The following is an 11,404-nucleotide window of genomic DNA, read 5'->3' on the forward strand; positions in this document are numbered from 1 at the left end:
TTGTATTATTAAGCAAGCTGAAGAAACTGAATTGTGGCATGACTGAGTTACATTATGTTGTCTAACTAAATGTAAAAGATGTCTAAAGAATAGAAATTAAGAATTTAAAAGCCAACTGATTTTAAGAGGTAAATGGAAGACTATAAGGAAGATAGGAGAATTCACCAGTAGGTAGTGGTTCTGATTACACTTACCAGAGGGTAAGGGAGGAGAGGTATCAATCATAAAAACAATTCAGAAGAGGAAAGATTAAGTTTCCAGGCAGAATTTGAAACAGACAAACAGATAGATTGAAGAGTCTCAAGATTTAAGAACAAGGAAAAAGAAGAGTTACATATAGAATGGCAATAAGCAAATAATTTATACAACAATAATGTTGAAAAATACAAGATTCACTAAAAGCAGCTCTTCCATATCAAAATCAGCAACATCAGAGCAACACTATAGTCATTTCCCTCTACCATGTTCCCTGTTCAACATCAGGCTTTTCTTTATACTGTCTCTGGGCTAAATTTTATCTATGTAAGAAATGGGATCCATGGGCAGTGAGCAGTTCTGCTGCAGCACACAGGATGCAAGACGATAGAAGTGTACCGTCATGAACAGGTCATAATATGGCCTTATACTTTTAATATATTACCACTCCCTGCTTTGTGGATGTCTCATCACAGCCTTCACTGTTGCTTACTCTTATGTAAATTTTCTTACTACATGGATAGGCAGGCCATCCATGTCTCTTGCACAATATACACCAGCTACTATTAAACTGTTAACCGTTCACTGGGGAAAACAGGTCGTAGAATGCATAAATGCATAATGCAGAGGTCCACAGAAAGCCTGGAGTTCATTTACAGTTACATAATAAAAAAATGAATACATTACACTTAAGATGAGTGAAAATAACCTTTTAATATAATGACTCTCAAGATGCATTTACAAGTAACTACATGAGCTATTCTCATCTGTAATATCAGAGTCTATTTGAATACCTAGGAGTTACTGATTCACTAAGCCAATATTCCATGGAGACTCAGAAGAACTGCCAACAAGCACACAGTAAGGATTCACAAGAACTGTTAAATTCCCACATACTAGAAGACACTGGTTCTAGAACAGCAGCTTTAAGTCTGTCAAGATGAGTAATAAAACTACACATGAAGAACCACCTCAGCATTTTGAAGGTATACAGACAATTCATAATTTCATATTGGAGTTGAATAGTTAGATGATATACTACTGAAATTTGTTGTCAGATTTCACAACACAGCTTAAAGGCTTCAATGGAAATCTTTATACAGATAGGATTTTTGACAATACTGCACACTGTTACCTATGGGATGGCCATTTAACTTATAAGAACTTACCAGGGTCATCTGCTGAAGAAAAACCCCTGACTTTACAGCAATAGGCTGCATAAATGCTTTTCTGCATCTTACAAATACATGCACAAGCAGTAACAACTGATACTAAGAGAGTTCGTTAAAAAGGTTGGTTGGGTACAGAATGTGGCTGGTAAAACTTACCTTATGTATTCTGAACACCAGTTAAAGAACTAACCATCTAATAAACATGGTTTGAATTTTCCATGTTCACAAAACTCTCACATCATCCCACACACTGACAATTGTTAATTAGCTTAATTAATAACTTACACTTAAAATAAAAATTTATTTGCTATTTCACCTGGAAGATGCTGCATCCCAGTCTTGACCATCTCCTCTAGGACGCTGAACTGGCCGTCCAATCACAGACGGCCGAGGGCTACTGCTTCCAGGTGATGGATTCTGAGAACGAGGAGGACCTCTTGCTTCTTGACAGTAAGATATAGATGAATTCTGGGAAGCTGTGCCTTTATGTAACACAAACAATATTTTCCATTAACAGAATCCATTATTCTGAAAGGTTCTACATAGTGAAGTAATGGTAAAAGTAGCCAAGGTAAGATATGGAAAACACCAAGTAAATATTGGCAAGCTAGAACAACCTATCACTGGCAAGTAGCAGAGTTTAGAAACTCATTTCCAAGGCAAAACCACTGAAAATCACAGTTGAATCACAGATCTTGAGTTTTAAAAATACAAACATAGCATCTGATGAAGGCTATTAGATTTGTTGTTATAACTGAATTAGCAATGAAACAAGCAGTATCATTTATTAAGACACGAAATATAGTGGCAATCTTATGAAGAGAACCAGACTACGAATTTACAGAAACAAAGTTGATTAAATTCAGCTGACAAAATGGAAATAGGAAGATCATTATAACTAATCTACACTATTAAATCTACAAAATTTAAGCATGAAGAACATTGTGAAATAGCCCTAATCACTGTAAAATTCAAACCGATGACTAGACTATTTTCAGCCATCAGAATAAAAAAAGAAAATTAAACACACCTCATGAAATAAGTAACTAAACTGTTCAGCACTAATAGATTGGAAACTGTTCTGAAACTCTGCCCACTTTTATTTTACAGATTTCATTATGTTTTCATTAAAAATCCCTTTCCTACTGACATACAAACAGTCGGATACTGGAAAAAGCTGATGAACAGAGGATCACAGGAAAGTGTAAAAATTAGTCCGTTTTTTAAAATAAAGACAGCACTCAAAGAATATTTACTAACATGAATAGTACTGCACATCATCATTTAGCAAAACAGTTTCACAAGATTACGTTTGCTATAAACCTGTGGGTTGGCTTTTTTTTTTCTTTAATTATTTTAGACAGTCCTACCTGTGGTAAAAGCACAACAGTATTTCAAATATTTGAAAATGCCTACTGTGCTCTGTGGAAGAAAAACTTGGATCTCTGTGAAAGTTAAGTCTGCTTCTCAAGAAGATGCACAACTGTTGCAGGCACGACACAGCCTGCAAAGCTAACCGATGTCTTCCATCTCCTCCAAAAGCCAGGTTTAGCAGACACAAAAGACTCTGCAAATACAAAACCATCAATGCTGGTAGCTGAACATTAATGCACCTTCATGAACAACACTGCCAGCAAGTGTTTTGCACTATATAGAGTTCACAGATGTTTCTAAGTGTTTAAAAATCACAGCAAAGAATAAATAGGCTTAACTACTGTTTTCTTACTGAATGAAGACTATCGGTTCCACATTATATTTTCAATCAGGTCACTACTTTCATTATGGGAGCCCATCCAAGGATGTGCACATGACAATGACACAATTTTATCTTATCCAAAAGAAACAAAGTACTAGTTCACAACACACTTCATTACTGATTAGCAAGATACATTGTTACAACCAAATAACTTAGTAAATACAATATTTAGCTAAGGTCCCCTTGTCTGTGCACTTAGAGTTTACATAATCAAAACAGTTAAACAAGAGTTCATTTAGAAACAAGTCATTTACATCAATTCTTACTTGGCACAACTTACACTACAGCACAATAAAAACCTTAAACTTGAAGTGAATTCTTGCCTGTACAATCTTTGGCCTTTGAAGGAAGATCTCAGCAGGAAAATCTTGCATAATCACATCCTGAAGAAGCTCACATGTACTCCAAATTAAACTTTGGTTGTTACTTCTCAAAGAGCTGAAAATGCAGTACGTATTTAAATAGGTATTAAAACAAAACAAACAAAAAAAACGCACACCCACCACCACCAAACCCAACCAGTAATCATGAGCTTGAACAAGGCTTTACAAGAAAGTTATAATCACAACACTGAAGAATCTAAAGAACAAAATGCTGTAATTCTACTGTCATACCATTTTTAAATTTGAATTATTCCTTAGCTATGCTAATTCTGTATACAATAGAGAACAAACTCAATTCCAGCTGTTATCAAACCACATGTAAAATTAAGTTCCCAGAAGAGAAATAACTTTATTGATTCTGAATTTGAAATTAAGAAAGACTGGAGATTTCCTGTGAACCTAGTGATTATCTTAGTAGTATACAGCAAGTAATCTAACTCTTACCAGTAAGAAAGCTTTTTTTCATTACCAAGGTTCATGTATAACTTAAAAGCACTTGAATTACATATGTGGGAAGTTATGTAAAGGAAAACATTTATTAGCTATTCTCTAATACATATATTAGTAAATAATAAGAACCTTTTGGGGATTCTACCTTACTGTTCTTTTCCCTATTTTTGTTGTTTCAGAAACCACTGTTTCTGAAACCACTGTAAAAAAAATATCAAACACGTCCAGTTTTAAGGATCTGTGTTCTTTTTCTAGACTCAGGCATAAGGGAAATTAAATATTAAAGAGGTTTTCCAGCTTCAGAGATCTTTTGAAACCTCTTACAAGAAAGCTTACAGTTATAGTAGACTTGTTAAATAGTCCAGTCCATGAAACTGCATTACTGGCTATGCTACAAAAGTATCACAGCTCTGTGACAACTCATAAGGAATCCCAATTACAGAACTTTTCCTTGAGTCACTTCAAACACCGTTTTTCTAAAATAAATTTAAAAACAAACAAAAAAAGAAATTCACTACAGAAAGATGATCCAAATGACTCAGTGTCTGGATAAGGTATTGTACCTAAACTTATTGGCCTAAACCTAGTTAAGCTACTCCTGAAAGTATGGATTTCTCTGCCAAGCAGCTGTAGGGGTAAAGTAAATAATGATTTTATTCCAGCTTAATTAACTGAATGAAATTTAATTGACTGAATTAACTGAATGAAATCTTTGATCCATTTGACAAATTTAGAAGAGAGACTGAAGTGTAATGAACAAAAAGAATATACATTGAATTAAACACTAAGAATGGAGAGCAACATTAACAAAAAACTTGTCCTATTACAACTCATTGTTTATTGGCTCTCAACTTCCAGGCAGCTTTTATGATCATTTATTATAATTTACCTCATTAAGTTATTTACAGGAACAGTCTAATGATGCAGAAGGGCAGAAATTTAGAACCACTTTTACCCAAGAAAAATTACTACAAGCAAACTGTAATGTTTCTATTACTGTACCTTTCATTTGATGAAAGAACATGTCTATCTGTTGAAGTCAGAGTTAGCCAAGGAAACGTGGAAAATTTCAAGCATTTCACTGCAAAAAAGAGAAGGGAAATTTTGGAGAATATTTTAAAGGAGTATTATGCTGTATATTTCCATGGCAAAGTCAAAAACTTATGAACTACACAGTATCTGAAATAGAAATACCTTTTATTAAATATTCACTCACACAAACCCAAGTGCTTCTAATGAGAATTTTCAGCAATAACAAAAAAATATTGAAGTCATCTCCAATCAAGATGAAATACATTTACTGAAGTAAGTTTTAGCAAATGGAAAACACGGCATTAGTGGAAGAGCACTCAATCTCCCAGATCATGCTTTCCATCAAATTATAATTTTGTTCTACTACAAATATTCTTTAGTAGTCTTTCCAGACTACAAACACAGGCCATATATATTTTGGAATATCTTTTCCTGTACCAATATCATAATTATGCAATTCTAGAGACAGCTGTTACACTGGGTGATTTACATACAGTAACTCCAAAGTCATATTTTAAAATCTAGTTCTCAGCACTGTATTGCATGTTAAATATGATGCTCCTATGTGAACTATTACTAGTATATTGGTACAGGCAAAGACTTTCCAAAATAATAATCATCTCTGTTTGTCAGTGAAACATTTCACATCATTTTACCAACAATAAATAAAAGCATAACACTGGTTTTCACTTAGATACAAAGATTTCTAAAGCACATAATCTAGTTTTCTGAAAAGTAGAAAGGTACTTCAGACTTTAAGTTCTGTTGAAATAAAAATGTACTTAAACAGACACTTTCTAGTATGGAACATAAATCTTCTGAAAATCATTCAAAATTTAAATATTTTCTTAAATTACAGCATATTTTAACATACTTTACATATTCCAAATAGTTATAGTAACTATTTATTAGAAAAGAGAAGGATCTATTAAGATGAATGTCATCTTTATAAACATTATAATCGTAGTTTCTGTGATACTAGGTTTCATAGAATAACAACAGGAAAATAATAATACTTGTAACGGAAGTCAATCTAAATTACAACTCTAATTCTGTAATTAACATATTCTTATAACTACACATACCAACTGTCCTTTTGGGAGGGATTTCTAACTGCGGCAGATGACTTCTACCTTGACAAAAATATCCAGTCACTAATTCCTCGTGAGGCAGAGCTAAAACAAATAAATGGTAAGTTTAAAAAAATGCACACTAAAAAAAAAAAAACACCCGAAAGCAAGCCTCAATTTATCTTCATGCTTCTCCTGAACTGCCTCCCTTTTGCCCTTGAGTTTTAACCTGTTCAGGCAACCAATTTAAAATAGTCTCAGTTGATCAGGAAAGTGGAGTGAAAAAAAGGAGTGTGTCAATGTCTATTTTTCTACAGTCATATTCTGCAACTGTAAAGGTTTTTTCCATTTTCTTACACTACCTTGCACAGCACATAAGCAATAGTAAAAACAGGTACACAAAATGTATTGCCTGATGGAGAACTGGCAGCCAAAAATATGTTTTCCTCTAATCTACCTACACAGTAATAAAATCAACTTTTTAAATTAACTCTTTAAAACCTTTTTATATCAAAACTGCTTTCTTTTCAAGTCAGCTGAAAAGTAGTCCCCCCTTGTATATAGTATGTATATTAAACACATGCAATTAATACACAAACTATATTACAAAGTATACAAAAGGTATGTAACATTAAAAGCAATCTCTCCAGAACACCATATGTGGCTCAAAGGATCAAACTAGATAATGCGCAAATTGTTAGTTTACAATTTTTCCCAGTAAGTGAAATTGAAAGTAAAATATAACACTCCTGTAACTAAGCATTATTTAATCCACACCTGTAGACAATTTACAGCATAAATGGGAATTATGTACAATACTTCAATTGGGTAGTTTAAAAAAGGTTTAGTGTAAGAATGTATATGTAAAAATTGTATTATTCCCCATACAGTTGCAATCCTAGGTAAAAATCTAGCTAAATCCTTATGTGGGCATGAAGTGGGGGGAGGGAAATCAATTTACAGCCACCACATAGTTCTAGCAAACTAAAACTCCAAGCACTAGACAGGTTGCAGAAGCAGCAGGAAAATTACTTTTAGCTCTGAGATTGCACAGTACAAGTGACAGAGCTGTGTCCATTACTACAGCATGCAGTATAACAGCAGTGTCCTTCCCACGAGAACCAGAGGGATAAAGTAAGGACCTCCATGGTACGTAATTTTCTCCTCTGTGCTAAAATTTTTAAGGCAGAAGAGAACCACATGGGTTTGCTTCTTGACTGCATCTAAGAGGCACTGTAAATCACAGTGCCAATCACTTAATTACATATTTGTTCAAAGTTGCTGCTCTCACTGCCATGAAGCAGTCTTTGGAAGTTTATGTCCTGTATCATGCCCTTTTTACATTAAAGCAAACAGACATTACATACTGAAAAAAATGGACAGAGAAGGTCAGGTTACAAACAACAGTGGTGGTGTTCTTGTACAGAGAATTCCATTACAGGAATGACACTATACGATTTAGCTAAAGATCACAGTTTCTCTGGCAGAATCTACTTACCACGCACTTCACTGATCTCTCAAGAATCATTTGCCTACTATGGCTGAAAGCCTCAACTTCTCATAGCCTAGAAGCTTTCTATTTACTTTATTCTCATTTTAAATAAATCACACTTCAAAATGCGTAATTTACCTGGTTGATCTGCTGAAGGCTGAGACTGAGTTTGATAACATACTGATAAAGAACTAGAAGGAAGTCCAGAAGGAAGGAAGAACAGCCCATCCACAATCCCATCAATTATAGCCTGTAAGTTTGGATCCACATTGGGGCGAAGCTGAGAGAAGAATTCCACTGCACCAATTCCAATCATTTTCTGGGCCACAGGCGGATGCTACATTTGGACAAATAACTGACAAAGTTAGCCTGAAGAGGCTCAAGGTTTCTTAACCTTGAGGGAGGGGGAGGAAAGGAAAGACTCGTCATCAAAACTTAAGTTAGATTTCGCCTTTGTTTAGGCCATCCATCAGTTTCAAGGATGTTTTTTTTTCCCCCTCTGCAAAGCTGTTGTTTAGTGATTAAAACATAAGACCATATTATGAGATCGCCAAACTTTCTGCAGTGTTTTCTCAACTTTTTTAAAAGTTGCACCATTGTTCAAATCTTCACTTTTCAGGAAGAGTGCAAGTGCTTAGCTGCAAATCATGTTCCACAGAAGAAATTAAACACTAAATGAGAAGCTGAAGAAGAACTAAATCAGAAGCCCAGAAAAGAATTAGGTTTTGCTGCTATCCCTATGACCAACTGCAAGTCACTCAAATTGTCTTAATTTCTGTCCACACACTACTTTAGAGTGTTTTACAAAGAAGTGAATAATAACATCTCATCACGTGGAGCTACAAAACTAAATAATATCCAGTTTTATTTAGCTTTAGCATTCTAAAGACATATAGTTTATATATAAATAAACATTAGTGTGTCATACCTTGATTAGATTGTTCACAAAATTTAGTACTTCCTCCTTCATTGGTACGACTGGAAAATTGAACCACTCCAAAAGATTAAGGAAAAGCACATTTTCATGGACCAGATCAGCGTACGAAATCAAGTTATGTTCTAATTTAAACAGAATAGTCTTCAGAGATCGTTCTCTTATCTCTGCCAGTTCGTGACCTGCCCAAAAAAAGGGGGATTAAAAAAACCCCATAAATTCATCTGACTTAATATTTGGACAACCAGAACGCTGTCAAAAGATCTGTGAAAAAAGGTAGCTTTTATACGGTCGGTATTATGCTTGCCAGGAAGAGAAACACTGCTCTCACCAGCAGTAAGCTAATCAAGTATGTTTGCACGGTGTAAAACTGTAAAATATTAAAAAATACGCTGATATAATCTGGTGCCGAACGTAAAACACGAGGATGGCCTTTTCCTTGAAGCATACAACTAAACTCTGAAAAACTCTACCACAATACGTTGCAGATACCAAGAGCTGCCTCAGCCTCGCCCATCAGGCAAAACCTGCCCAAGCCCAGTGCATCGAAGGGCACCGTATCCGAGGGGGAAAGCCTTCGCCGTTCCCCAGGGGGGCATCACGCGTGCCACCGCCCCCTGCACGCCTGCAGCGGGCAGACGCGTGGAGAAGCAGAAGGCGAAAACCAGGGGAAGGGCCCGGGCGGCGGCCGTGCGGGACCGGAGGCCGGGCATGGGCCGCCGGTGCCGGGGAAGGAAGGAGCGCCCCCGCTCCACCTCCCGCTCGCTCTCTCCCTCCTGTCCTCGCTGCCGGAGTCCGGCCGGGCAGTGAGACCTCCGCGGCCAGCGCCGCGGGGGGGGGGGGGGGGGGGCGACCTGCCCCGCCGCCCCCCGGCACGCAGCCCCGCAGCCCCCTACGCGACAGCCGCGACGCCCCCCGACAGCCGGCCGCAGCGCTCCGGGAGGGAGCGGGGAGCCGTTACCCAGCTTCCTGACGAGCGACGACACCTCCATGGCGCCCCGCTCCCCGCCAGCATTCAACCGCCGCGCCGGTTCCGCCGCCAGCCCGCCCCGCCGAGCCAACGGCGGCCGCGGTGCGCCCTGGGAAACGTAGTCCGCCCCGCTTCCCGCTCCAGCCCGCCGCTCCCCACCGGCCGCTGCTGCGCGCCACGCACGCCGCGAGCCTCCAGCGCCGCCGCAGCCCCGGAGCGGGCCGTGCGGCGGGGGGACACTCCAGGGGAGGGGGCACAAGCAACTCCGACTCCCGGGCAGCCCCGCGGGCAGCCCTCCCGCCCCGCCGCGGCAGCCGGCCGGCAGGGCGGAGCGGAGCGGGGCGGCTTTGCGGTGCCCGCCCGCGATGCGCGGGTGTGGGGGTGCTTCGCCTAGGCGCGACCCCGGCCCCGGGTGACAGCGATCCGGCGGCCGGTGGTGGCACGGCTGCTGCTGCCGCCCTTTCCCTAAGGTTTGCGGGCTGCAGCCGCCTCCCGGCGCGGGCACCGGCGAGGCCGCGGGCCTGGCGCCGCCCAGGGGTCCTCGCCGCCGCGGGGGCGCGCCCCGCCTGCCCCGAGGGAGAGCGCGCCGGCGGGACGGCCTGCCGCCGGTAGGGGTTTGTGGGGTCCTGGCCGGATGAACCGCTGTCGGGCTTAGTCGTGGTTTCTTGGCAGAAGCAGGTATCCTCGGTGTCTTTTTTTACCTCAGGCTTCTCCAAGCGATTGCGGGGGGGCGGAGCTTAATGAACCGAACGAGTAACTTGTAAGTCGTTGTCAAACTTCAAACATTTAGAGCAATGCCTTTCAGATAGCAAAGGACCGGTTACAAGTGGGTTCGCAATTCAGTCAGCGCACCTGAGAGAATTTAAAAAATTCAGTGCAAACAGACACGTTGTTTTATCCTTCAAAATAATTAGAAAAGCTTCAGCTGGCCACCTGCAATTACTGGCGTGCATTTTCCAGCTTGATGTGAATTACCCATGTTCTAGAAACGCAAGCCCTTTCCATCATTATTCTGTGCAATGCAGAAACCCAACCTTACAGTTTAAAATTCCCAGCCTTATGGCTCAGAATGCTGCCATACCTGGGTAACACAGCGGTGGTCCTGCGGGTTAGTCTACCAAAACCAAACGGGCTACCTGTCTAGCAGCATTCAGAATAGTAAGCATTTCAATAGCAATTGGTGTTCTGTGCCAGTAAGGGAGCTGACACCTTGCTGTTGTGCATGTAGGTTGAACATGAGCTCTGCGCATACCTGGAGCAGATCATCTTGAGTGTCATCACGCAGCACATACAGAACAACCAGGTGATCAGGCTCAGTCAGCATGGGTTTATGAAAGGCAGGTCCTGTTTAACTAACCTGATCTCCTTCTGTGACCAGGTGATCCACCTAGTGGATGAGGGAAAGGCTGTGGATGTTGCCTACCTGGACTCTAGTAAAGCCTTTGACACAAGTTGCTACAACGTTCTCCAAGAGAAACTGGCTGCTCACAGCTTGGACAGGTGTACTCCTCCCTGGTTAAAAAACTGGCTGGATGGCTGAGCCCAAAGAGTTGTGGTGAATGGAGCTAAATCCAGTTGGCAGCTGGTCACAAGCAGTGTTCCCCAGGGCTCAGTGTTGGGGCCAGTCTTGTTTAATGTCTTCATCAATGATCTGGATGAGGGGATCAAGTGCACCATAAAAAGTTTGCAGACGACACCAAACTGGGTGGGAGTGTTCATCTGGAAGGCTCTGCAGAGGGATCTGGACGAGCTGATTGATGGGCCGAGGCCAATTGTATGAAGTTTAACAAGACCAAGTGCCAGGTCCTGCACTTTGGTCACAACAACCCCATGCAACGCTACAGGTTTGGGGAGGAGTGGCTGGAAACCTGCCCAGCGGAGAAGGACCTGGGGATGCTGGTTGACAGCCAGCTGAACATGAGCCAGCAGTGTGCCCGGGTGGCCAAGAAG

General features: G+C 40.5%; 1 protein-coding gene across 3 annotated transcripts in view; it reads right to left on the minus strand.

The window, feature by feature from the left end:
* Positions 1 to 9,781, minus strand: part of RTTN (rotatin) — an 88,941-nt gene extending 79,160 nt beyond the window's left edge. For all 3 annotated transcript variants that reach the window (XM_064443098.1, XM_064443097.1, XM_064443096.1), the window contains exons 1-8: positions 9,446 to 9,781; positions 8,479 to 8,666; positions 7,689 to 7,887; positions 6,074 to 6,163; positions 4,959 to 5,037; positions 3,447 to 3,561; positions 2,784 to 2,934; positions 1,684 to 1,849 (exon numbers count right to left, since the gene is read on the minus strand). In XM_064443098.1, the coding sequence (XP_064299168.1) occupies positions 1,684 to 1,849; positions 2,784 to 2,934; positions 3,447 to 3,561; positions 4,959 to 5,037; positions 6,074 to 6,163; positions 7,689 to 7,887; positions 8,479 to 8,666; positions 9,446 to 9,476 (1,019 nt within the window). In that variant the 5' untranslated portion in view covers positions 9,477 to 9,781. The remainder of the gene's footprint in view (positions 1 to 1,683; positions 1,850 to 2,783; positions 2,935 to 3,446; positions 3,562 to 4,958; positions 5,038 to 6,073; positions 6,164 to 7,688; positions 7,888 to 8,478; positions 8,667 to 9,445) is intronic.
* Positions 9,782 to 11,404: the final 1,623 nt, after the last annotated feature.

This window comes from Phalacrocorax carbo, chromosome 2 (assembly GCF_963921805.1).
Source record: "Phalacrocorax carbo chromosome 2, bPhaCar2.1, whole genome shotgun sequence".
Taxonomy (NCBI): Eukaryota; Metazoa; Chordata; class Aves; order Suliformes; family Phalacrocoracidae; genus Phalacrocorax; species Phalacrocorax carbo.